Source organism: Danio rerio, chromosome 22 (assembly GCF_049306965.1).
Source record: "Danio rerio strain Tuebingen ecotype United States chromosome 22, GRCz12tu, whole genome shotgun sequence".
NCBI classification, from domain to species: Eukaryota; Metazoa; Chordata; class Actinopteri; order Cypriniformes; family Danionidae; genus Danio; species Danio rerio.
The window spans coordinates 22,345,386-22,370,196 of NC_133197.1; the positions used below are offsets into that span (position 1 = coordinate 22,345,386).

The following is a 24,811-nucleotide window of genomic DNA, read 5'->3' on the forward strand; positions in this document are numbered from 1 at the left end:
GTTAATTTGGTTTCTGTTATATTACATCAGGTCTTCTGTAAGTCTGATTTTGTGTTCACAGGCCGGGTCATACAAGTGCTTGGTCCAACAAAGGGTGCAGAGTGGTGCCTTCACCTCTTGATGTCACTTCCTGCTTTTGCAACCACACCACCAATTTTGCTGTCCTCATAAATTATATGGAGTCACGGGTATGTTTATAGTGTGTTAGAAGTGTAACCAATTGCATGCTGTAGACAAAGATTTCTTAACTAATGGAATAATAAATGTCAAATAAATTATATTAGTTACAATCTGCTCACATGTGCAAATATTATATTAATAGCATATTTTATGTATCTTTTAAATGTAATTATTACATATTTTAAATATTGTCAATTATTTAAAATGGGTAAAATCACAGTTTTCTGTTGTAATGTTTTAAAATCTCATTTATTTCTGTGATGCAATGCATAAATGTCAGCATCATTTAAATTAATATGTAAAAAACTAATGATAAACATTGCTGCTTTATAATTTTGTATTAATAGTGAGATTTTAAATTAAGATAAAATACATTTCATTTGTCATTTTATTTAATAAAGCTCTGAAATAAAAATGTGAATCAAAATGAAATAAAAATATAATTTTAAATGTTTTTTAATAATGAATTTTATATTAAATTATTGATTTGTTATTAATTAAAATTTAAATTATCATATTACAGTAAAAACACTCACTTATACACACTTTAAACGCAAGGTCAAAATTATTAGCCCCTTTAAGCTAATTTTTCTGTCTACAGAACAAACCTTCATTATACAATAACTTGACAATTACCCTAACCTGCCTAGTTAACCTAATCAACCTAGTTAAGCCTTTAAATGTTACTTTAAGCTGTGTAGAAGTGTCTTAAAAATATCTAGTCAAATATTATTTAATGTCATCATGGCAAAGATAAAATAAATCAGTTTTTAGAAATGAGTTATTCAAACTATTATGTTTAGAAATGTGTTAAAAATCTTTTCAACAAAACAGAAACAGAAATTGGGGTAAAAATAAATGGGGGCTAATAATTGAGGGGAACGAATAATTCGGACTTAAACTGTATGTATGTATGTATGTATATATATACACAGCCAAAATAAACAAGAAATAAAAGAGGCAGATAAGCATATTAGCAATACAATATTAATAAAATACATTTGAATGTATAATAAAATTGAAAACTGTTTTTTAAAGTTATAACATTCCCTGTATAATAATGTTGCTATTTTTTTTCATATAAATATATGAAGCTTTGAATATAAGATAATGTTTCCTAAAAATAATTATTCCTTATAAAATGTTTTGTAATGAAATGAAAAATGATTGTGCGTTTTTAAATGTTACATTGAATATCTGTTTTAACACAATCTGTCCAGTAGAGGTCACTGTTAGCTTACAATTGTCCTAAATAAAGCCTTAGTGAATTGGCATCCAGCGTTATATGTATATGTCCTCTGTAAAACTTTATAAACAGCAAGTATGATTTTACTTTAATCCTAAACAGGCATTACATTACTAAAACATATATATATCTCTCATATCAGTATATGAGCATAATGGCTCCACAATTGTGTTTTGATGGCGTTTTCTCCACAGTGGAGCGCTACAGAGGAGAGTGTTCTGACGAAGCTGACGTTTATCGGGTCTGGAGCGTCTCTCTGTGCACTGCTGGTGACCTTGATGCTGTTTACCGTGTTGGAGTAAGTGCTTTTCACCCATACACCGCATCATTCACCGTCTTTATCATGTCTGACTTCTAGTGTTGGCTTCCTGAGGACTGTAATGGGGGTCAAAAGTGCCACCAATACGCCTAAAATTATTATATTTTTTTCAACTGGTGCTAAATTATTTTTTAGTAGCTATAAAGATTTATATACATTATTTTATTAAAAAACTGGAGAAATAAGCTCTTAATCAAATGGTTTTGCATTATTTATTTTGTAAACGTTGTGTTATTTAAATTAGCTTTTGTTTTTCATTAATTTTATTTACATTTTTGTAATTTTTTTGCACTGTTTTTAGTACTAACATTTTTATTATATGCAAAATTTGTTAAATAGTTATTCTCATTCATTCATTTTCTTTTCGGCTTAGTCAGTTTAATAATCTGGGGTCGCCACAGCAGAATGAACCACCAACTTATCCAGCATATGTTTAATGCAGTGGATGCACTTCCAGCTGCAACCCATCACTGGGAAACATCCATATACACTCATTCAAACACACACACACACACACACACACACACACATACACACACAAAGGACAATTTAGCCTACCCAATTCACCTATAGCGCATGTCTTTGGACTTGTTGGGGAAACCGGAGCACCTGGAGAAAACCCACACTAAAATGGGGTGAACATGCAAACAGCACACAGAGATGCCAACTGACCCAGCCGAGGCTCAAACTAGCGACCTTCTTGCTGTGAGGTGATCAGGCAACCTACTGCGCCACCGTGACACCCTAAATATTTATTCTAAATATGCTACTTTTTTATTCTTAATGTATGCTAAAAGTACTAAATATTTTGATAGACTTTGTAGGCACCATTTTTTAGGGCCAGACATAATGTGGATTGGGAAAGACTATGTTCAAATGTAACTGTGATGCAAAGATGTATCCATGATAAAAGTGCCCTGACTGTTCCTCCTATTGTGATAAGCAAAAGAAACAACAAATACGCGAGTGAGTGAGTAATTAGTAGGGCCAGACATAATCTGCAGACATTTTTTTGCTCTGAATTGTAAAAGAAAGCTGCAGATTTGTGTGCAATGATTTTGATAGTATCATAACTAAAAGCTCAATATCTGGAAAAAAAAAAATACTTTTAAACTTTTATTCTACCTTTACAAAGCAAATCCATTTAGATCCACTTATTTGGTAAACAAAGCAAATCTTTTCTATAATATATCTACTGAAGGACAGAAACGTATTTATATTAGTAAATATTTTTACTGAAATTAATTTAAAAACTGAATAAATAGAAATGTACACACATTTACACAAGCAAATAATCTAAATATGAATATCAATGATGGGATAAAAATCTGCGGATTTCTACATGCAGATTCTGTGTGGGCCTACTTATGGCTTATGACTTATGGCTCAGTTTTTATTCATTCATTCATTTTCTTGTCGGCTTAGTCCCTTTATTATACTGGGGTCGCTACAGCGGAATGTTGTCCGTGTTCGCGTGGGTTTCCTCCAGGTGCTCTGGTTTCCCCCACAGTCCAAAGACATGCAGTATAAGCGAATTGAATAAAATAAATTGGTCGTAGTGTATGTGTATGGGTGTTTCGCTGTATAAAACAGGCTAAATAAGTTGGCGATTCATTCAGCTGTGTCGACCTCTGATTAATAAAGGGACTAAGCTGAAAAAAAAATGAATGAATGAATAATATATAATTATTATTACTACTTGTCTTGAAAGTGCAAGAAGAAAGTGAGAAGGTGGGGTTGTGCCTTAACATCAAAAACACGAAGGTGACCTCCGAGAATGGAAGATGCAGCATAAAGATCCACGATCCACAAGAAATCGAGACAGAATAGGACTTTATATTCCTTGGTTCCAAGATTGACCGAAATGAGGACACGACACCTGAAATCAAGAGACGATTAACCCTTGGTGTGCATGAATGCCGTCTGGAAAAGTAAGGATATCAGCACCGCAACTAAAGCAAGGCTATTCAACGTGATCATCTTCCCTATAGCAACCTATGGCTGCGAGACTTGGACAATCAAGAAGGCAAACAGAAGAAAGATCAATGCCTTCGAGTTGTGGTGCTGGAGGAGACTGTTGCACATCCTGTAAACAGCGAGAATCATCAACAAAGAAGTTTTAGGGTGCATCAAGCCAAAGACAGAGTGATATAAATTGAGTGAATAATAAAGTTTTTATTGAAGGGAAATTTAATTTTCACACAATACAACAATAAACATTACAGTTTCCTTCTATTTAGTAAATAATTCAGTTTATTTTTTATGGCGACTTAGAAATAAAGAACAAACAAACAAACAAACTCGTTAGCCAATTACCAAAAGAAACACTGTTTCATTTGTTCGCCGGGAACCTTTTGTTACTCTCATTTGCGTGTTCATTTTGTGGCCTGAGTGTTTGGGCTCATAGACTCATAACATGAACTCACAATCACAGTCCTCACGGTTGTCAATAGCGCTCAGTCCTGAGACCGAATCCTTATTGAAAACCACTAATCGGCTAATTAGTGCTCGGTGCCAAATGAGCCCGAAGCTGAAGTTTTATGGTGACATTACAGGGGGAGTTAATTAAAGCAGCGGCTCAAACCAAAAGAGCTTCATCAGCGCCGTATCAACCAAGCTGATTCTTTCAGAGATTTACAGCCTCCACAAACACTCCCACTTCATCTGGATTAAGACCACACACTGCAGGTGTGAACAAGACAGCGAGAATTAACGTACAGCTATGACTTGTTGATCACTACACTTAAAATAGTAACATTTGTACAAACTGCTTATTATAAATGAGCTGAAACAACACAATTCTTTAACATTTTTTTAAAATGAAGTTTTTTTGAGGGACAACTTCATTCTTTTACAAAATTGATTGTATGGAACCCAGCATTTTTTACAGTGTACACTCAAAAAATGATATTTGCTGTTTGTTCAAACTACTTATTTAAAATGATACGACACATTTTTTTTTTTTTTTAAACTTGTTTGTTTTGTGTTCAATCCACTTAAATTTGTAAAATCTAATAAGTTACCTTAATTCTTTCATGTTGTGCAAACACAAATTAAAGATGTTTTTATGCAGGTATTATTTTTAGTCTTACAAGAAAATGTTTAAATAAATAAATAAATACATAAAAAATTATATATGTATATATATATATATATATATATATATTTATATATATATATATATATATATATATATATATATATATATATATATATATATATATATATATATATATATATATATATATAACGATAGCAAATAAATGTGAATTAATATGACCAGGAATGTTTCTTTTTTTTTTTTTTAACAGCATCCCGAAATCAGATCGTACATCAGTCCACAAGAACCTATTTGTGTCTCTGACCTGTGCTCAGATTGTTCTTCTCTGCAGTGGATCTGCTGTTCATAATAAGGTATCAAGTTTTTCCACACTTTTATTTGGTGCACAACATTCAAAACTTGAGTTAAAGTTGCCCCCTCATTCTAAACTGTAAAATTAGCTCATTTATTTTAGTATTGTTTATGAACTTTTATCTATGTAGCTTTATAATATTTTATATAAATAAACAGCTTTATTCTTATAACCACTATTAGCTGTTAAATGTTATTTCATATAGCTTTAGGTAAAAGTAGCAACACCACTATACTGTTTTTATTATTATTATTATTATTGTTATTATTATTATTTAAGATAAAAAATAGCATAATGTAATTAAAATAATAAATCTAGTCATATTATAAAGAGCTATAAAAGGATATAAATATGATTTTTTCAATAGCATTAAAGTAGTAATATTTATGTCTCCTTCATTTTATGTAAAGTATTAAAATTTGCAGAATATAATTATTTCTATATATTAATAGAGAATTATATAATAACTATATATAATATAATTACTATGCATTAGTTATATAATTTAATTTGTTTTTATGATTTATTCATAATTATAATAATATAAAATAATACAATAATATATTGTTAATAAATATGTAAAAATATATAAATATCTTTAGAAAATTTGTGTTTTATTATTTCAGTTAGTAGTAGCAAATGCAAACATTTTAATCAGTTTTTTCAGCTTTTTATATATATAATTGTTATTAAAAATATAGTTTTTTAATTTCAGCTAATAAAAGCAGAATAAAAATGCATTGCATTTTGATTCTTTTTTGTTTGAGTAAATTTAGTACATTATTTAGCATTTATTATGTAATTTAGGTTTTATATAACGGTGCCAAATATTCATTTGTTATTACTTTTCATTACAATTATGTAATATTCATATATATATATATATATATATATATATATTGTTATCATATTTATATAACATATAAATATTTTTTTTCATATATTTATGTTTTTTCAGCTTTTATATCAGTGTCAAAATATAATATCTATTTTTAAAAGTAGTAATATACATGTATCAATTAATTAAAAGATATTTATTATATAATACAAAATATTTTATTGATTTGCTTTACTATATTAACTCCCATCCTCAAGCTCCAGTCCTCAAGTCTTTTTCCAGAACAATTACAAAATAGTCCCATCAGGCTGACAGTGTCTTAAAACAACATTAGTGTTGCTGTTATACTTGGCACTGCATGAACTGACACACGGCCACCTTTGTGAGTCCGTTTGACCTGCTGACCCCTGAGCGTCTGCCCTCTGACCTTTGCCCTGTAGGTGGCCTGTACGCTTGTGGCGGCTCTGATGCATCTGTTCTTCATGGCTGCCTTTAGCTGGATGCTGGTCGAAGGCCTGCTGCTCTGGAGCAAAGTAGTGAGCGTTAATCTGAGCGAAGACCGCCACATGAAATACTACTACCTGATTGGCTGGGGTAATGCGTCTCTGCCTACAGTATACTGAGTTACTGGTTGGGTTTGATGGTATAGCTATGCTGAAAACCTGTTGATCTGATAGAGAATGTACTTTATACTTGACAAAGATGAAAACACATTTCATTTAACACAAAAAAACCCTAATATTTATCAACACACTCACCAGATTGATTAAATTAGGAATGACTAACTTTTATCAGTATTATAAATTCGCTAAAATTGCATTTAAATATGGAAATTAAGTATCGTTCAAATTAAATATGCACTAATTTGCTTAATAAATCAGAACATTGGAGGAGGACAGGTTCAAAATATGTTTTTCTTTTTTCTTAAGGTTTTTGCTGAGGTGATTTTGTGAATCTATTTTTATCACTCTTTAGATCATAAATAAGCAAACATCCAGAAAAAACTTACTTTTTGGTAGAATAAAACATTGCATGTAATCAGGCAAATTATGTATGAACAAATCCCGCAGTAAAAACCTTCAGAATACAGATATGAATAAAACTGCGGTTTGTGAGTGTTGCTGAAGTGGAAATTTATGAAAAAACCCACAACAGCCTTTAAAAAGTATGCATTGTAATTGAAATCCACAAACACACATTGATAAAATGCAACAGAAATAACAGGACGCATTTTCCATTCTAATGCACTACTTGTAATTGTTTTTAAATGTAAACAACATACTTAATAGACGTGCTTAACCAATAAGCTTGTGCCTCGTGTCTTTCACAGCACCTTGCAAATGATCGGCACATTTTTAAGATGAGCGTGTCAAAAAATATAACTTTAACACACAGCACCGCTCCTCAATGTCAGTTCCAAAGCAGTGCACCATTCAGAACAACTAGGAGGATGGGGCCAGGGCTTAATTTGTGCTGGAACAAGCCGGATTCAGATGCGGCACCTCTAAAATCTGATCCGGCACCTTATTTTACTGATCCCCCTTCTCACAAGCACCACCTCCCGCCCGCTCTTCGCTTTTTTCCGCGACTCACCAACCTACTACACTTCTGTCCGTGACATCACCACCCCGCCCCTCCACCCCCGCTCCTCACTTTTGTCCGCGACACCTCTCCTTCCCTGGGTAACATGCCGGATCTGTACCTCGATCTGTTTAGGGTATCTTGCTATACACAAATTAAGCACTGGGTGGGTCTAACATTGCATGACTACTGGTTACTTTGCACAGCCTATAGAACACTCCTGACATCAGCCCGGTCAACATGATAAAATTAATTTAGGCTTCATAATTTTTAGATTTCATAGGTAGTTCCAAATCTGAAATTTAACCCTGAGCTTGGCAAACAGTTTTGAGGAATTTGATGTTTCCAAATTCAGAGAGATAATAGCTGTGCTTGCATGTCTGAGAGGTGTTTCAAAGAAGGCCGCGGTCAAACGACTTACCTTAAAGTTGGCAATTAATTAAAGCTGAGTTTAAGTATTCTCTCCCATATTGTGATGTCCATCCACTTTTAAGTAAAATTGAAGTAAAATTGTTCAAGGGGGCATGGTATTCGATAAAAGATTATGAGAAGTCTCATTAAGTAATGAACTGTGCAGATACATTGGTTATAACAAGAACTAAAGTTTAAATAAAAAAGCAAGAAGTGCAAATTTGCATTTTAGACTTTTTTATGTGAACTACTTTGATTGTTTTCTTTACGTTAGACAAAAAGAAAACACTTAATGAAAATGTTTTGTCTTAAAGGGAACCTATTATTCAAAAATCCCTTTTATATGGTGCTTAACACAGGTGTGTTGCAACAGTGTGTGAATATAACCAGGCTCTAATGATATAAATTAATTAATTAAATTTTTCATAACCAGACTTCATAAATACAGTCTGTAGAAACACTTTAATTAACATTCTCCCATTGTACGTGTCATCAGAGGAGGAAAGCCCCGCCCATTAGTGACGATCTCACTGAAGCACAGGCATTTGTAGCTCCACCCACTGGCTGCGAGCATTTGAATTTAAAGTGACAGTCACCAAAAGGTACAATTATGATGAAAGCTATTATGGGCAGTTTCTAGGAGTTTTAAAAAATGATCTGTGGTGTATTTTGAGCTGAAATTTCACATAAACACTTTAGGGACATCAGAAACCTCTTTTAAAAAGATTTTGCCTCTTTTAAAAAGTGCAATAACAGGTCCTTAGTAAAGGAAAAGCAGATATACTGATCATAATAAAGACCAAAATGATCAAACTAGTTAAACAATGCCTCTGAAAACTGCTGTGTCACTCGTTTCCAAATGCAGTTTGGTTAATTTGTATAATTTATTCCCCGTCACAGTCAGTCATTTGTATTATAGAAATGTGTGTTGTTTGACAGGTCTGCCAGTGCTGATCGTCACCATCACACTGGCCTCTGCCTCTGGGAAATACACTGCTGATGGTCACTGCTGGCTCAGTGTTCAGAACGGCGTCATATGGGGCTTCGCAGGACCCGTCATCTTCATTATTATGGTGTGCCCTTACTTCTATTATTACTGTTTCACACTTTAAAATACAAATGCTCAATGAATTATTTAGTTATTTAACCATATCCAAAATAAAGTGTGTTTGGAGTGTATTTTTTATTATATAAATACACACATTCATGTACAGTGTATATATTTGTTTTCAATTCATATTTATATATAAATATTCATATGTACAGTTAAAGGCAAATGTATTATTGTGAACGTTTTATTCTTTTTCAAATATTTCCTAAGTGATGTTTAACGGAGCAAGGAAAATTTTTCACAGTAGTTATTATCATGTTTTTATCACAGTATATATTAATATTTAAGTATAAGTATATTAAATATATAAGTGTATTTTTTTTCTTATGGAAAAAGTCTTATTTTTAATTTTTAAAGCAATTTATTATTTGCTCCATTCAATTTTTTGGTTGTCTACGGAACAAACTACAGACTTGCTTAATTAACCTAACTTAACCTAATTAACTTAGTGTCTTGTAAAATATTATGGACTGTCATCATGGCAAAGACAAAAGAAATCAGTTATTAGAAATACCTTAATAAAACTATTATCTTAAAAATGTGTTGAAAACATCTTTCTGTTAAACAGCTCGTGGAATAATGTTTGAAAAAAATTAAAGTTTCACAGGAGGGCTAATCATTTTGTCTTCAACTGTAAATAATACAAATAATATATTAATATTTTTGCTTTGTACATTTTTGAATGTTGTGTTTGTATATATGTTTGTATATATAAATGTAGAAGAAGTCGATATACACAGTTTACACACATACACACACATATTATAAAAATACAAACTTTTATTTAGGATTTTATTTGTTCTGATAGCTTTGATGCAGATACACAGACATGTATATAAAGTAACACATGCTGTTATTGTGAATATGTCATCTATAATAATATTTATAGTATATAATTCTGATTTATTACTTTGTATGATAATAATGAATATGCATGTAAATGTGTGTTTTTAAATATGTATATGTCATTTACATTGCTTTAGTACATTATATACTTTAATACACTATATGCATACTTATATATATTTTCTGTTTATTATACTTAGAAATATCTGTATGCATGTTTATTGTAATTTAAGTGTTTGTGTCTATTATATTTGCATTTGAAGTCAGAATTATTAGACTGAATTATTAACCTCCCTGTAATATTTTGTTTCTAAACGTAATAGTTTAACTGACTAATATCTAATGACTGATTTCTTTTATCTTTGCCGTGATGACAGTACATAATATTTGACTAGATATTTTTCAAGGTACTAGTATTCAGCCTAAAGTGCAATTTAAAGGCTTAACTAGGTTAATTAGGTTAATTAAGCAAGTAAGGGTAATTAGGCAAGTCATTGTATAACAATGGTTTGTTCTGTAGACCTTCGAAAAAAATATTCTTAAAGTCAAGTGCTATTTTGGGGTTTCCGTCTGAAATTTGCCTACCCAAATTCAAAAGCTTCCTAAATCCACATTAAGTTGGTATCATTTCAAAGAAAACCCTTTGAATTTTTATTAAACACTGTTGAAAGTGATTAAAATAATTGTATATGTTGCCTGTGTTATAATATAATAAACCCCTCTAAAAAAAAGAAGACCTTTTAGGTTTTGTGCAGTCTAGGTTGCTGTAATTATTTTTATAGGTTCCCGCACATATCAGTAATCATAGAAAAAATAAAAAAATGTCTCCATCATAATCTATGCAAAAGTTATTATATTCTAACTGATGAGAAAACAAAACTACTTATGGGGGTATTGGGCCGGTACGGACCTTTAAAATTTCAAGAATGCAGAAGTAAAATATGTTATGGACCTGGACCTGGAGGAGAAGCACTTTATCAGCATCTAGACCAGCAGCCTGTAAGTACATTTAAGATTTGTTTCAGTTGTTGTGTATGGTTTGAGGACTTGTTTCCAGCTGTTTGTGTAAAGTTGTAGGACATTTAAACTTGCTTTCAGTTGTGTATAATACTAGAAGTTGTTTAGCCACTGTTTCCTTGGTTACTATAAGAGCTTGTGTAGCGAACGCAAACGCGGTTTCGCGTCGTCCGCCTCAGTTTCGGCCCTTGTTTTGACTCGGGAGGCGTGTCCAAACGCCAGGTAACCACTATATAGCGAGCACGCTAGCATTAGTCGGCAGGAGAAGCACTTTATAAGAGCTTGTGTAGCGAACGCAAACGCGGTTTCGCGTCGTCCGCCTCAGTTTCGGCCCTTGTTTTGACTCTCGAGGCGTGTCCAGCTGAATTCAATCAGCTAGTGCTTTGGGGTTATATAAACAACTAGTTCACCGCGGCAGCGGTCGCGGCAGCCTCGTGTGAAGACCGACGAGGGTAAAGACCATCGACTCTACCTGCGCGACTCCACCGAGCAAAGGCACCGACAAAGCACTTGAGTACTTTACTTTCTTGTTTTACTTTACACTTATTTTTTGTTGTCAGTGCACTTTTATTATGTGTTTTCTAATTCCTGTTGTTACTAACACTCGCAAAACACGGGAGGTGCGCTGCAGGCGTAATCCTCACAACCTTCGTTCAATACATGTATCTACTATTTCACAACTCTCTCTCTCCGTGGGCCTCTGGAATTGTCAATCAGCTGTTAACAAGGCTGATTTTATTACCTCCATAGCTACATATTCTGACTATAATCTCATGGCTCTAACTGAGACCTGGTTGAGGCCGGAGGACACTGCTACACATGCTACTCTTTCTGCTAATTTCTCTTTTTCCCACACTCCTCGTCAGACAGGGAGAGGGGGTGGGACTGGACTACTAATTTCCAAAGAATGGAAATTTACTCTGATACCGTCCCTGCCAACAATCAGCTCCTTTGAATTCCATGCAGTCACCATTATCCACCCCTTCTACATAAATGTGGTTGTCATCTACCGCCCACCAGGTAAATTAGGTCACTTCCTAGATGAACTGGATGTTCTTCTCTCATCTTTTTCTAATTTTGCCACTCCCTTATTGGTGCTAGGTGACTTCAACATTTACGTTGACAAACCGCAAGCTGCAGACTTTCAGACTTTGCTTGCCTCTTTTGACCTAAAAAGAGCACCTACTTCTGCTACCCACAAATCAGGTAATCAGCTAGACCTTATTTACACACGACACTGCTTCACTGATCAAACAATAGTAACTCCACTACAAATATCTGATCATTTCCTTCTGTCTCTCAACATCCACATTACTCCTGAGCCGCCACACACTCCTACACTGGTTACCTTTCGCAGAAACCTACGATCTCTCTCACCCAATAGACTATCCACCATTGTTTCAGACTCTCTTCCTCCATCTCGCAAACTCACTGCACTTGATTCGAACAGTGCCACTAATACACTCTGCTCCACACTAGCATCATGTCTAGACCGATTATGTCCTCTTGCATCCAGGCCAGCCCGTGCCAGTCCTCCTGCACCCTGGCTCTCGGATGCTCTCCGTGAGCATCGCTCAAAACTTCGGGCTGCAGAGAGAATTTGGCGGAAAACTAAAAATCCTGCACACCTCTTAACATACCAAACTCTTCTGTCCTCTTTCTCAGCTGAGGTTACTTCTGCAAAGCAGACGTATTACCGTCTGAAAATCAACAATGCCACTAATCCTCGCCTACTTTTTAAAACATTTTCCTCCCTCCTCTATCCTCCTCCTCCACCCGCATCCTCCACACTTACTACTGATGACTTTGCTACATTCTTCTGCACCAAAACTGCAAAAATCAGTGCTCAATTTGCTGCACCTACAACAAACACGCAAGATACAACACCAACACCACACACACTCACCTCTTTTTCTCAGCTCTCTGAGTCTGAGGTGTCCAAACTTGTGCTATCTAGCCATGCAACCACCTGTCCACTCGATCCCATTCCCTCTCATCTCTTGCAAGCCATCTCTCCTGCAGTCATACCAACACTGACTCACATAATTAACACATCTCTTGACTCTGGTTTATTCCCCACTACATTTAAGCAGGCTAGGGTAACCCCACTGCTAAAGAAACCCAACCTGGACCATACGCTACTTGAAAACTACAGACCAGTATCCCTGCTTCCATTCATGGCCAAGATTCTGGAGAAAGTAGTGTTCAATCAAGTCCTGGACTTTCTTACTCAAAACAATCTCATGGACAACAAGCAATCCGGCTTTAAGAAAGGCCACTCAACTGAGACTGCCCTGCTCTCGGTCGTGGAGGATCTCAGACTGGCTAAAGCAGACTCTAAAGCATCAGTCCTCATTTTGCTGGACTTGTCAGCTGCTTTTGACACTGTCAACCACCAGATCCTGCTATCTACGCTTGAGTCACTGGGCGTTGCGGGCACTGTTATACAATGGTTCAGATCTTACCTCTCTGACAGGTCATTCAGGGTGTCTTGGAGGGGAGAGGTGTCCAACCTACAGCATCTAAACACTGGGGTACCTCAAGGCTCTGTTCTTGGGCCACTTCTCTTCTCCATCTACACATCATCTCTAGGACCAGTCATCCAGAGACATGGATTCTCCTACCACTGCTATGCTGATGATACCCAGCTATACCTCTCTTTTCATCCTGATGATCCCTCGGTTCCAGCTCGTATCTCAGCCTGCCTGTTGGATATTTCACACTGGATGAAAGATCATCATCTTCAGCTGAACCTCGCAAAAACGGAAATGCTTGTAGTTTCTGCCAACCCGACTCTACACCATAACTTTTCAATCCAGATGGATGGGGCAACCATTACTGCATCCAAAATGGTGAAAAGCCTTGGAGTAACGATTGATGACCAACTAAACTTCTCTGACCACATTTCTAGAACTGCTCGATCGTGCAGATTTGCACTCTATAACATCAGAAAGATCCGACCCTTCTTATCTGAACATGCAGCTCAACTCCTTGTTCAAGCTCTTGTTCTCTCCAAACTGGATTACTGCAACTCTCTACTAGCTGGGCTTCCAGCTAACTCTATCAAGCCTCTTCAACTGCTCCAGAATGCAGCAGCACGGGTTGTCTTCAATGAACCTAAACGAGCACATGTCACTCCGCTGCTAGTCCGTTTGCACTGGCTGCCAGTTGCTGCTCGCATCAAATTCAAAACTCTGATGTTTGCCTACAAAGTGACTTCTGGCCTAGCACCTTCTTATCTGCACTCACTTCTGCAGATCTATGTGCCCTCCAGAAACTTGCGTTCTGTGAATGAACGTCGCCTCGTGGTTCCATCCCAAAGAGGAAAAAAATCACTTTCGCGAACGCTCACGCTCAATCTGCCCAGTTGGTGGAATGAACTCCCTAACTGCATCAGAACAGCAGAGTCACTCGCTATTTTCAAGAAACGACTAAAAACTCAACTATTTAGTCTCCACTTCACTTCCTAATCTGCAATTGCCTATTTGAATATCACACTAACTGTACAAAAAAAAAAAAAAAAAAAAAAAAAAAAAAAAAAAAATTACTAACACTTCCCTTCTTAGACTTTACAGACCTGAAACTTGCCTTTAGTACTTATTCATTGTTGCTCTTAGTGGTGTAAATTGCTTCCTTGTCCTCATTTGTAAGTCGCTTTGGATAAAAGCGTCTGCTAAATGACTAAATGTAAAATGTAAATGTAAATGGTACCAGATTCGCAGAGTTAAGGAGGTTAAGAGGGCTAGTAATATTGACCTTAAAATGGATTAAAAAAATTAAAAACTGCTTTTATTGTATCCGAAATAGAACAAATAAAACTTTCTCCAGAAGAAAAATATTATTGCACATACTGTGAAAAATCCCTTTCTCTGTTAAACACCATTTGGGAAATACTTAAAGAAAAAATCACAGTAGGGCTAATAATTTTGACTTCACCTGTATTTATGTGTTAATTATTTTATTATTTGCTTCTGTGCATTTCAGGTGAACATCATGATTCTGACCCGTGTAGTGGTGATCACCATCGCCACCGCCAAGAGGAGATCTTTAATGATGGCCCTCAATAACAGTCCTGAAGAGCAAATCTCTGAGCAGATCAGGCAAGACGGCTCTCTTTCTTTCATATTAACACACGTTACCCTCATTAGATCATTCCTCAGCGCTCCATTAGACTACTTTTTTTGTCTAACGCTTCGCCACATGGAGGCACCCTTTCACAGCTAAGTTCAGCTGTTCCTGAGTCAGATTGATCCTCACTCATTCTGTTTTTTTATTAAAATGATCTATTTGCACATTAACGCTTATTTCAACATCAAATGTATTGTTTTTTTGCTACTTTAAGGTAAGAAACTACAGGTGAACAGGAAAATAATAATAATATTAGTTTTTTCTCAGTTGATTAAATATATTCAGAATTATTTTAGTACGCGTTTTTATTAATGTTATGTTTAAATATGCAAATTAGGCATCAATTAATTAAATATGTGCTCATTTGCATGCAATTCTAGCACAGAAACCTGATCATTGAATTTTTTTTTACATATTTGAATGAAAGGTTTTTACAGAGTAGATTTGGGAAATCTATTTTTTAATCACTCCATAATTCATAAAATAGAATGAGAGAAAAAAAATTCACAAGTTATTTTGTACAATATGTTATCAGGCAAATTATGTATGATACTAAGTAATAATGTTACTGATTTTATCACAGGATTAAAAACATGATTGTTTTGAGAAAACTAAACATTAAAAATAAACACTGTACTCAAAATCAACAAACACAAATCGATTAGGAGCAACAAAATACACCTAAAAGGCTAATTTGGATGTTTACAATAAGCATTTTAATAATAAGTGTTTCTAAAATCTCAAAATTGACAGGTTGGGTTTTTTTAACATAAATCTTAAACTATAAAACAGCAATCCGCCGTTATATATTTTTAAAAGCAGCCGTTTATACAGATCCCCCTGTTAGTTTATAGATTCGGCGTCTCCTTGAGACCGTAAATAACCACAACGCAAATTAAGCTGCCACCCGTCCCCAGCGTTTCGACCTCCGGCAGCAGTCGCTGAGGCCTCCGTGTGTGCAGAAATATCAATGTGATGCTTGAAAGCCGCTGGTCAAACCCAAGGAAAATCAAACACACGTTTCCTCTGCTTGGCAGGGCCAGTCCGCACCGCAGCTGGTTCGCTTTAGCGGTTACCTGACTAGCGAGGTAATTTTACACTAAACAGAATTAAAAGCCATTTAGCGTGGAAATTGTCACAATGTGAGAATAAGCAGCAGCTCCCGTTGTGCTGGGAATGACCCCCGGAATCTCTCTTTTAGCAGTGTAAAAAGCTACGGAGAGAGTTTGTGTGTACAAGTATGCATGATTGAAATCAGCTAATTCCGTCGTATCAGATCTGATTATGTGTGTGTTTTGTGTGTTTCAGGGCGGCTGTGAAAGCTGTGCTGGTTCTGTTGCCGATCCTGGGCCTGACGTGGCTTTGCGGTGTGCTGGTGCCGTTCTCCGTGGTCATCGCTTACGTCTTTAGTCTTCTCAACTCACTGCAGGTAAGAGTGTCTCTCTCACACTCACTCACTCGCACACAGTCTGGGTTTAACTCCATTACTTTTTTCAGTTTTATTGAAATATAGCACTGCATGAAAGTTATGAGAATGTTCAATTCCGTTTATAGATTTACCAGTGTAAATTAACCCTCTGAAATATTGAATATTGAAATATATATTGAATATATATATTTATTCAATACAATATAGTATTGAAGGATACATAAAAAATTGTATTATATTTAAAAAATAATTATATATATATATGTATATATATATATATATAAATATATATATATATATATATATATATATATATATATATTTTTTTTTTATATATATATATATAATAAAATTTTTAACAAAGTATCCGTCAAAAACGTAATTGACTTATTTATTTCTAAGAAAACAAGTGTCATTGCATAATATATATTTGATTTTTGTTTTTAAATTTTATTTATTTATTTCGAACACCAAAAAAATACAGTTAAATTCTTTAAGCAAAATACGTTTCATCATGTTCGAAATGGAGCAGGATAAAGTGCTATCTTATTATTGTTTAATTAACACCATTACCACACATCATTAATCTATTTCTTCAACTTATTTCTTCTATTACTTATCTCTTCTTTTTAAATGAGACATATTTCATCCTTTTGACATCTTTTACATATTTAATGGTTAATTCACCATTGGTGCATTTCCTTCTTATAACACAGACCCAAAACATACTTTACTTAGTTTACTTAATTAACTGAAATTTCATCATACCCTTTTTATTTAGTTCTTTTTTTTTACAATCACCTCTATTCATCAACATATTCCTTTAATAATGTATTATTTATACATTGTATACATTTATTTGTATTATTACAATCACATCTATTAATCATTTTTTTCCTTTAATAATGTATTCTTATACAACTTTTTAAATTGATTAATATCCTGACATTGTTTGAGAATCTGTTCTAGACTGTTCCATAATTTCACACCACATGCATACAGACATACACAAACTTTTTAAAGTTGTCCTTGTTTTCAACCTCCTAAGATTTTTTTCTTCTTTCAGATAATATTCCCTCCTTGCCTTTCTTCAGAAAATGTTTGTATGCATTTTGTGTGAACTTTTAGCTCCCGAAAATACCCCAATTTCTGTTTAACGGAGAGAAGATATTTTCAACACTTTTCTAAACATAATAGTTTTAAAACTCATTTCTAATAACTGGTTTATTTTATCTTTGCCATGATGACAGAAATTAATGTTTTACTACATGTTTTTTAAGACACTTGTATACAGCTTAAAGTGACATTTAAAGGCTTTACTGGGTTAATTAGGTTAACTAGGCAGGTTAGGGGAATTAGGCAAGTTATTGTGTGATATAATGGTTTGTTCTGCAGACTATTGAAAAAAAAAACTAGCTTAAAGGGGCTAATAATTTTGACCTTAAAATTAAAAAACAAAAAACAAAAGCCGAAAATAAAACAAAAGACTTTCTCCAGAAAAAAGATATTATTAGACCTACTGTGAAAATTTCCTTGCTCTAATAAAAATAATTTTAAAAAGAAAAAAAAAAAATCAAAGGGGGGCTAATAATTAAGACTTTATCTGTATGTATGTATGTATGTATGTATGTATGTATGTATGTATGTATGTATGTATGTGTATGTATATATATATATATATATATATATATATATATATATATATATATATATATATATATATATATATATATATATATATATATATATAAAATTGATACATTAGTTGTAATTGTGCAAATGCTTAGTTTCGTGAAAAAATGTGATCGTTTTACTTTATTCATGCACATTTTCATGTTTATTATGTGTGGAAAGGCTCTGCATATTTTACGCATCAGACAGTAACTATTTGCTTAATTGATAATTATAATAACTATTATTACAATTAACTACAAAATTATAATACTTTCAGCACATTACTAGTATTTTTCATCAACGCAAACTAGTATTTTTTCTTTTTTTAATGATTATTTTTCCATAAAATAATGTATTTTAAACATCTTTAAGCATTTTAAGCAAACACCAGTCACAACTTATGTAAGGCAATTAGCACCAACTCACATGTCGAAATTCTTCCGCACCACTAATACCAAAATTGTAAGCTTTGTCCATGAAATCAGGCTCATATATATATATATATATATATATATATATATATATATATATATATATATATATATATATATATATATATATATATATATATATATATATATATAAAAGTGTTAGTGGTCTAAAAAAAGACATTTGCACAGCTTTATCTTTTGACAATCATATTCATACAGTTTTTTATCCACACTGATGATGAAAAGGAAAAAACTAAGTGTGGATTAAAAGTGGATTAAAGGTTTTTGATTATTAGTTTTATTAATTTTGGATTCAAATCTACACCAGCCAGGACATCTAGACACTGAATGAGATCGTACTGCCGAAATCTGCTAAATACAGTATCAACAACAGCAAAATTCAAGTTCAAAATTCATTTAATGTTTTTTTAGTCTAATAAAGAAGATTTAAAAACATTTATTTTGTTATAAAATGTGAGTTCACTGTTATATTTAATAGGGTTAATCACGTTGTATCAGCTGAACATGAGCAAATGTAATGCTAGCCACAACTAACAAACTATCAAGATTTAATCCATTTTGTCATCTAAAAATTGACAGTCCAACTAATGTAAATCAGTGCAAATCAAAAGGGTACATTTACAGGAAGGTGGTCTTTTGGGGCCTTGACAATGCAAAAAACTGAAGTGCAAGTCCGCATGAAATCAAAATGAATAGTGGGTAATTTGTTAGTACACATTATTAGTCTTAAAAGTCTTTAGTAAGCTTTAGTAAACTTTAATCAAATCCTGACCATTTGCTTTCACTTTAAAAAGACAGACCTTCTCTGATAACAAAATTTAACCCCCGCCCTCTACTGAATATTCCGTTTCAGTCGGACGCGCATCATCAAACTAAAAGTCTGCTGCAAATTCCAGTTCGTGCTGACTTATAAATGTAAATAAATAAAAAAATTACTTTAGTCTCTGTACAAGGCAAGCTGCGCAAATGTGGTGTTGATGTCATGTTTATATGTAATATGCGTGTCAAACGTGAGTACTTGGCAATAAAAGTGACAATAGTGAATCACAGGTAACAACATCACCGCCTACAGGTCGGGCATACATATTACAGCATTTTTAGTCAATTTAATGAAGGTCATTTTTTAAACGTCACCTGCACACAAAACTTTCATGTAAACCTCCAATTTCTTTTTAGTTAGTGTTATAGTTACCGTCTTTGTTGTGTAAGGACTCAAGTTGTAACTTTGCATACACAGTTGAAGTCACGTAAACAGCATTAGCGTTATCGCTGAGACTCGCAGTGGCTAGGCTGAGGTAAACAATGTTTGAGTGAAGTAATAATTGCTGTTTAGCATGGATACGGCTCAGACTGAGAGCATATGTGTGTGTTTGACTGAAGTGGAATGAAATTTTATTCAGACTTCTGGGTAAACTCAGCCTTTTCTCTGAGACGTTATTCTCACGTTTGTGCGATTCATTCATATCTGTAATAGCAGCTAAAGTCCAGGTTTTCTCTGCGTCTCAGTGTTTCTCTTTTAGGAGCTGTGGGTGAAATTATTTTTGGCGAACTACATAGAATTCATAACAGATCCTCTTGTACTTCCTTCCCCCATTAAATCATTTTTTTATTGTGAGTGAATTTGTTCTTAAAGCTACTTTATTACAGCCAATTTAATAGATTTTTAGCTGTTTGAACATTCTGTGAAATATAGCTTATTTTAGTCATTATTAATTTATGTGTAATGCAGATTTTAGCTGACAGGAAAACAAAATAATTTGTATAATTTACAGGTCACTCTTTTCTTATTTGTATTTTATTTAATGCCATCTTTGTGCAGAAGCTTTACATTAGCGTTCAAAACACATAGCAGTATATTTTTATTTATACTAAGGGGTTGTTGCATACTTGATTCTGATTGGCTGATGGAAATTCTGAAGTGGGTAGTTATAATCAGATAAACGCACAACTGACCTCAGGTGTCAATAATTTTTTAAATAATTCAACAACTCATTGTTTGTTTTTTCCTTATTCGTAAGTTTCAATTTTGTTTTGTACACATTCAATTCTTAAATCATAAGAACACTTTATGGAAATAATTTTGAGTAAAAATAAAATGTACATTAAATATGTTAAAATTATTAACACATGTAACACCATACGTGTATGTATGTGTGTGTGTGTGTGTGTGTTTGTGTGTGTGTGTGTGTGTGTGTGAGTGTGTGTGTGTATATATATATATACACACACACACACACACACTCACTTATATATATGTAAATATATATATATATATATATATATATATATATATATATATATATATATATATATATATATATATATATATATATATTTATTTACACAGCAGTTCTGTCTTGTTCTTGAATCTGATTGGCTGATGGCTGTGCAATATTTTGCAAATAACAGCACATGTCCAGCCTCTTAAACCATCACCCTTGTGTATTACTTCGACCACAAACAGCAACCATATTTATACCCTAGTAATATTGTGATCTCCCTAATGCAACAGAGAAATACTGAGAAGCCTCTGTAGACTGATGATGTTTCATGCCGTTCAGGGTTATATTCTTAAAATGTGAGCAAAATCACCTGTTTTGTCATAACTTTAGAAATTACGCTAAAGAATCATTCAAACACTAGCTCTAAAGTGATGTTAGTGAATGAGAAACGGCTTCGGCTGTTCTGACAGTCAGCGCAATATGTGAATGAAAGGCTGAATATAGTAGTTCCTCTTACAAATTGAATTTCTCCGTATTTGATTTTCTTTTTTATATGCACGATTATGTCGTCGAACTGTTGTATAAATGCTATATCACACTCGTAGCAGTTTGATGTGGCTGTATTTCGGCACTGGTGGGACACCTGCGGCCTCGTGCCAATGCATGCCTCCCACCAGTGCCGATATACAGCCACATTGCACTGCTACTCGTGTGATATTGCTCATATACAGTGTGTGTGTGTGTGTGTGTATGTGTGTATGTGTGTGTGTGTGTATATATATAATATATATATATTTTTTGTATTCATTTAGTCATTTTCAGTGTGGTTTGTTTTATTTATTTTTTTAATTTATTTCAATATAATTGTTTTATTATTCAACTATATTTATTACATATTGAATATGAATGGCTTATAATTTTTAAGCAGTTGTGAAATATTATATAGAATACTGCATTCATTTTAACATATGCCTGCCTTCACTTAAAACAATGAAAATCAGCTCTGATATTAAATCAAAATAATTTAATTTCTCAATGCCCAATGTCAATATCTTTGTTTCTGAGCTTCATACAGAACATTGATGTGTTATTTCGATCAAAGAAATAAAAGTGTGTCATTCTTTATGCGTTACAAGCCTGTGCGGTTTGAATCCCGTGTTTGCGATGTGTGAAGCTCCTTAATCAGTTGTTTCTGTAATAGAGCTGTATATATCACCAGAAAATCAATAGAGATTTAGCCGGACTCGCATCATTAAACCACACTATAAATAGTTCATTTTCCACACTAATTAAAAAATGTCTCAACGCAGTGATAATTGATGTAGGCCTTCCTGAAACAAAGTCACAGTTTACTTGCTTCACTTGTTTTCATTCTCTCTGCCGTGTTTTGTTTGTTTGTTCATATTTTATGGCATAGTTTTGCATTAAAAGCATGTAAAACCTAGTTTGAGGTCAGAAAAAAAGCATATTTATGTCTCTGAGGCGCAGTACGGAAAAGAAACTTGCGTGTTTGAAGGTAAAATTGTCCATAGATGTTGATGTTGTTTTTCTTTTTATCATAAACACACTATAGTCACTGCTATAAATAATGTTTTCCTATGGATTCCCCTCAAACAACATTTTTTTTTTCAAATAATAAACTAGAAATGGATATAACATTTGTTTAGCTAATTTAGACATTATATATTTGATACTGAAGAACTGTGTAGATGGTTCCTGTGTGAAAAGTCTGGTTATTCGTGTCCTTCATTGCTGAAAGCTGCTATATTATTAAATAGATTAAAATTTCCTTATTTATTCACACACAAGTGTGTCTAAACTTTTATGAATTGTATTCTTCTGTTGAGCACAAAAGAAGATATAAAAGAAAAAGCAGCTGTTAAGATCTTTTGTAGAAACTAAAAATACTTTGCTAATCAATGGCTGTTTTTTCCAACAATCTTCGGAATATATTCCTGTGTCCAGCAGAAAAAAAAACTCAAACAGGTTTGTAACAAGTGGAGGATGAGTAAATGATGACTTAATGATCATTTTTGAGTCATCTGTCCCTTAAATATAGACTGCTTCATAGATTTGACATAAATACACTGTTTTGTTATTTTCCTAACAAAACCTGTTTTGCTTTACATACACTGTTAAGTGTTTTTGTAAATTACACAGTCATTTACTGTAATATGTACTATATTTTTCTGTAGGACATTTATGCAGTATGTTACTGTATTTTAAAGATGTATTTTGAACATTACTGTATATTTTACAGTTAAGATATACAATACCGTAAATACATATAAAGCAAGATAACTGGTTACTTAATGTATAATGAGCTAAATTTAAAGTGTTATGCAAACAAAAGTAGCAAAATGTGCAGACTTCTTTTGCAAAACAAAAGATGGCTGACCTGCCAAACTGACGGCAAACTGTACAAAACATCACATCATTTTTTTTGTCTTGGTGTACCCTTGTAAATGTCTTTATTGTTGAGCCCTGGAAAGGCTTATTTAGAATATATTATAAAACATTAAGTAAAAAATAAATAAATAAATAAACACAAAAAAGCTTTATCTTACAAAATTGTGTGAATTAAGATTAAGAATTAAGTTTTATAAAATGTAAGAAATTGTGTTTTTGCATAAGAAATCATATATTGTAATTGTATGTTATATATGTATTAGACATATTTTTTAAAAACAAAAATACTCTAAAAAGCTTACATTTTAAAGAATAATATTGTAATTGTAATATATGTGAATTAGGTTTACTTGCATAAATCATAGCAGTTTTTGAAAATGCAAGGACTTGCATGTTTTACAAAAACCTTAAACCTCTATTTCTGAATTTATAAAAATACTTTTATAAAAACTAGAAATGACTGAAATAAAATGATTTTTTAGAATTTCTTTTATTTCGATGTACTGTAGCTATTATATTTATATTATAATTTATTTCTATAAATCCACGATAACCGAGCTTAATTTTCTGCATTACTGCATAACATGATGAAAAACCAAATCTAACCTCACACCAGTGTTAAAAATCGTTTTATGCTTAATAATTAGGTAGAAAAAAGTGATACAGGAATGCCTGATTGTTACAAGCTTGAATAGAACAGAGTATTTAACACATAAAGATTTGTAATGCAATACATTTCGGTACCACTTTAGTTTAAGTGCTAATTGCAGTTATTAACTACTGCCTTATTCTTGCCTTTTATTACAATATTAACTTATTTTATTTATATTATCAGCCTGATCTCACAAGGAAATGTAAATATTTTACATTTTGTAGGTTTAGTGGCTATTTTGTACGATTTTGTGAGAGTTTAGTTTTACGAAAATATACAATTTGAAAAAGGAGGCGTGGCACCCAACCCTGCCCCTTAACCCAACTGTCATTAGTGGGTGAACAATTCATAGTAAATTGTACAAATGAAAATCATATGAATTAACCACTAAATCAAAAAGTTACGTTGCCATGAGATCGTGTCGACATAACTTATTCTACATCACTTATGCTAACTAATCTAAACTTAACTGCTCCCTTAACTGTAATATGAAGCAAAATAGTAGTTTATACTTTTATTTTTGTCATAAAAGCAGTAAAGTAAGTAATAAAAAAATTACTACAGATTTTGGCTTCAAATCATTCCAAACAGAAAAGGAGTCAGAGGTTTTTTTGTAGATGTGGAATCTACAGGAAATCACTGCAAGCCTCTGTAACGCTTTCACAGCTTAGATATTTTGCCAGCCTCTTCCTTTTTCAAATGTGGCAGGTGAAAATACAATTCCCATGTGTCAAAGTCCAAACTCTTTTCTCTCTAAATTCCACTTTTTGTTTTGCCCACGGCTCCTTTTTATACCTTTAAAAGTGTTTTGTTAGGAAAACCAACCACTTTATTAGCCACACAAACAGAAAACGTACATACAAAGTTTGCCTATAAAGCAATT

At 33.2% G+C, this 24,811-nt stretch overlaps 2 protein-coding genes across 11 annotated transcripts in view; both read left to right on the forward strand.

The window, feature by feature from the left end:
* Positions 1–24,811, forward strand: part of LOC101884238 (adhesion G protein-coupled receptor D2) — a 139,031-nt gene that overhangs the window by 12,209 nt on the left and 102,011 nt on the right. For 8 of the 10 annotated variants that reach the window (XM_073937821.1, XM_073937816.1, XM_073937817.1 and 5 more), the window contains exons 14-20: positions 62–188; positions 1,621–1,724; positions 5,057–5,159; positions 6,437–6,590; positions 8,928–9,061; positions 14,947–15,062; positions 16,399–16,519. In XM_073937821.1, the coding sequence (XP_073793922.1) occupies positions 62–188; positions 1,621–1,724; positions 5,057–5,159; positions 6,437–6,590; positions 8,928–9,061; positions 14,947–15,062; positions 16,399–16,519 (859 nt within the window). Of the gene's footprint in view, positions 1–61; positions 189–1,620; positions 1,725–3,456; positions 4,434–5,056; positions 5,160–6,436; positions 6,591–8,927; positions 9,062–14,946; positions 15,063–16,398; positions 16,520–24,811 lie in introns of those variants that run through there. The other 2 variants (XM_073937824.1, XM_073937825.1) reach the window with 2 other exon arrangements.
* LOC141380324 (uncharacterized) lies at positions 10,907–14,465 on the forward strand. Its single transcript, XM_073937826.1, has 2 exons — positions 10,907–11,982; positions 12,064–14,465. Exons 1-2 carry the CDS (start codon positions 11,535–11,537, stop codon positions 14,430–14,432), a joined length of 2,817 nt encoding a protein of 938 aa, XP_073793927.1. The 5' UTR covers positions 10,907–11,534; the 3' UTR covers positions 14,433–14,465.

Excerpts from the sequence above, each read along its gene's own strand:
- LOC141380324 (XM_073937826.1), top strand. The coding sequence starts at position 11,535 with ATGTGTTTTCTAATTCCTGTTGTTACTAACACTCGCAAAACACGGGAG. Across the intron at positions 11,983-12,063 it reads TGTCATCTACCGCCCACCAG|GTGACTTCAACATTTACGTT; the intron begins GTAAATTAGGTC and ends TATTGGTGCTAG.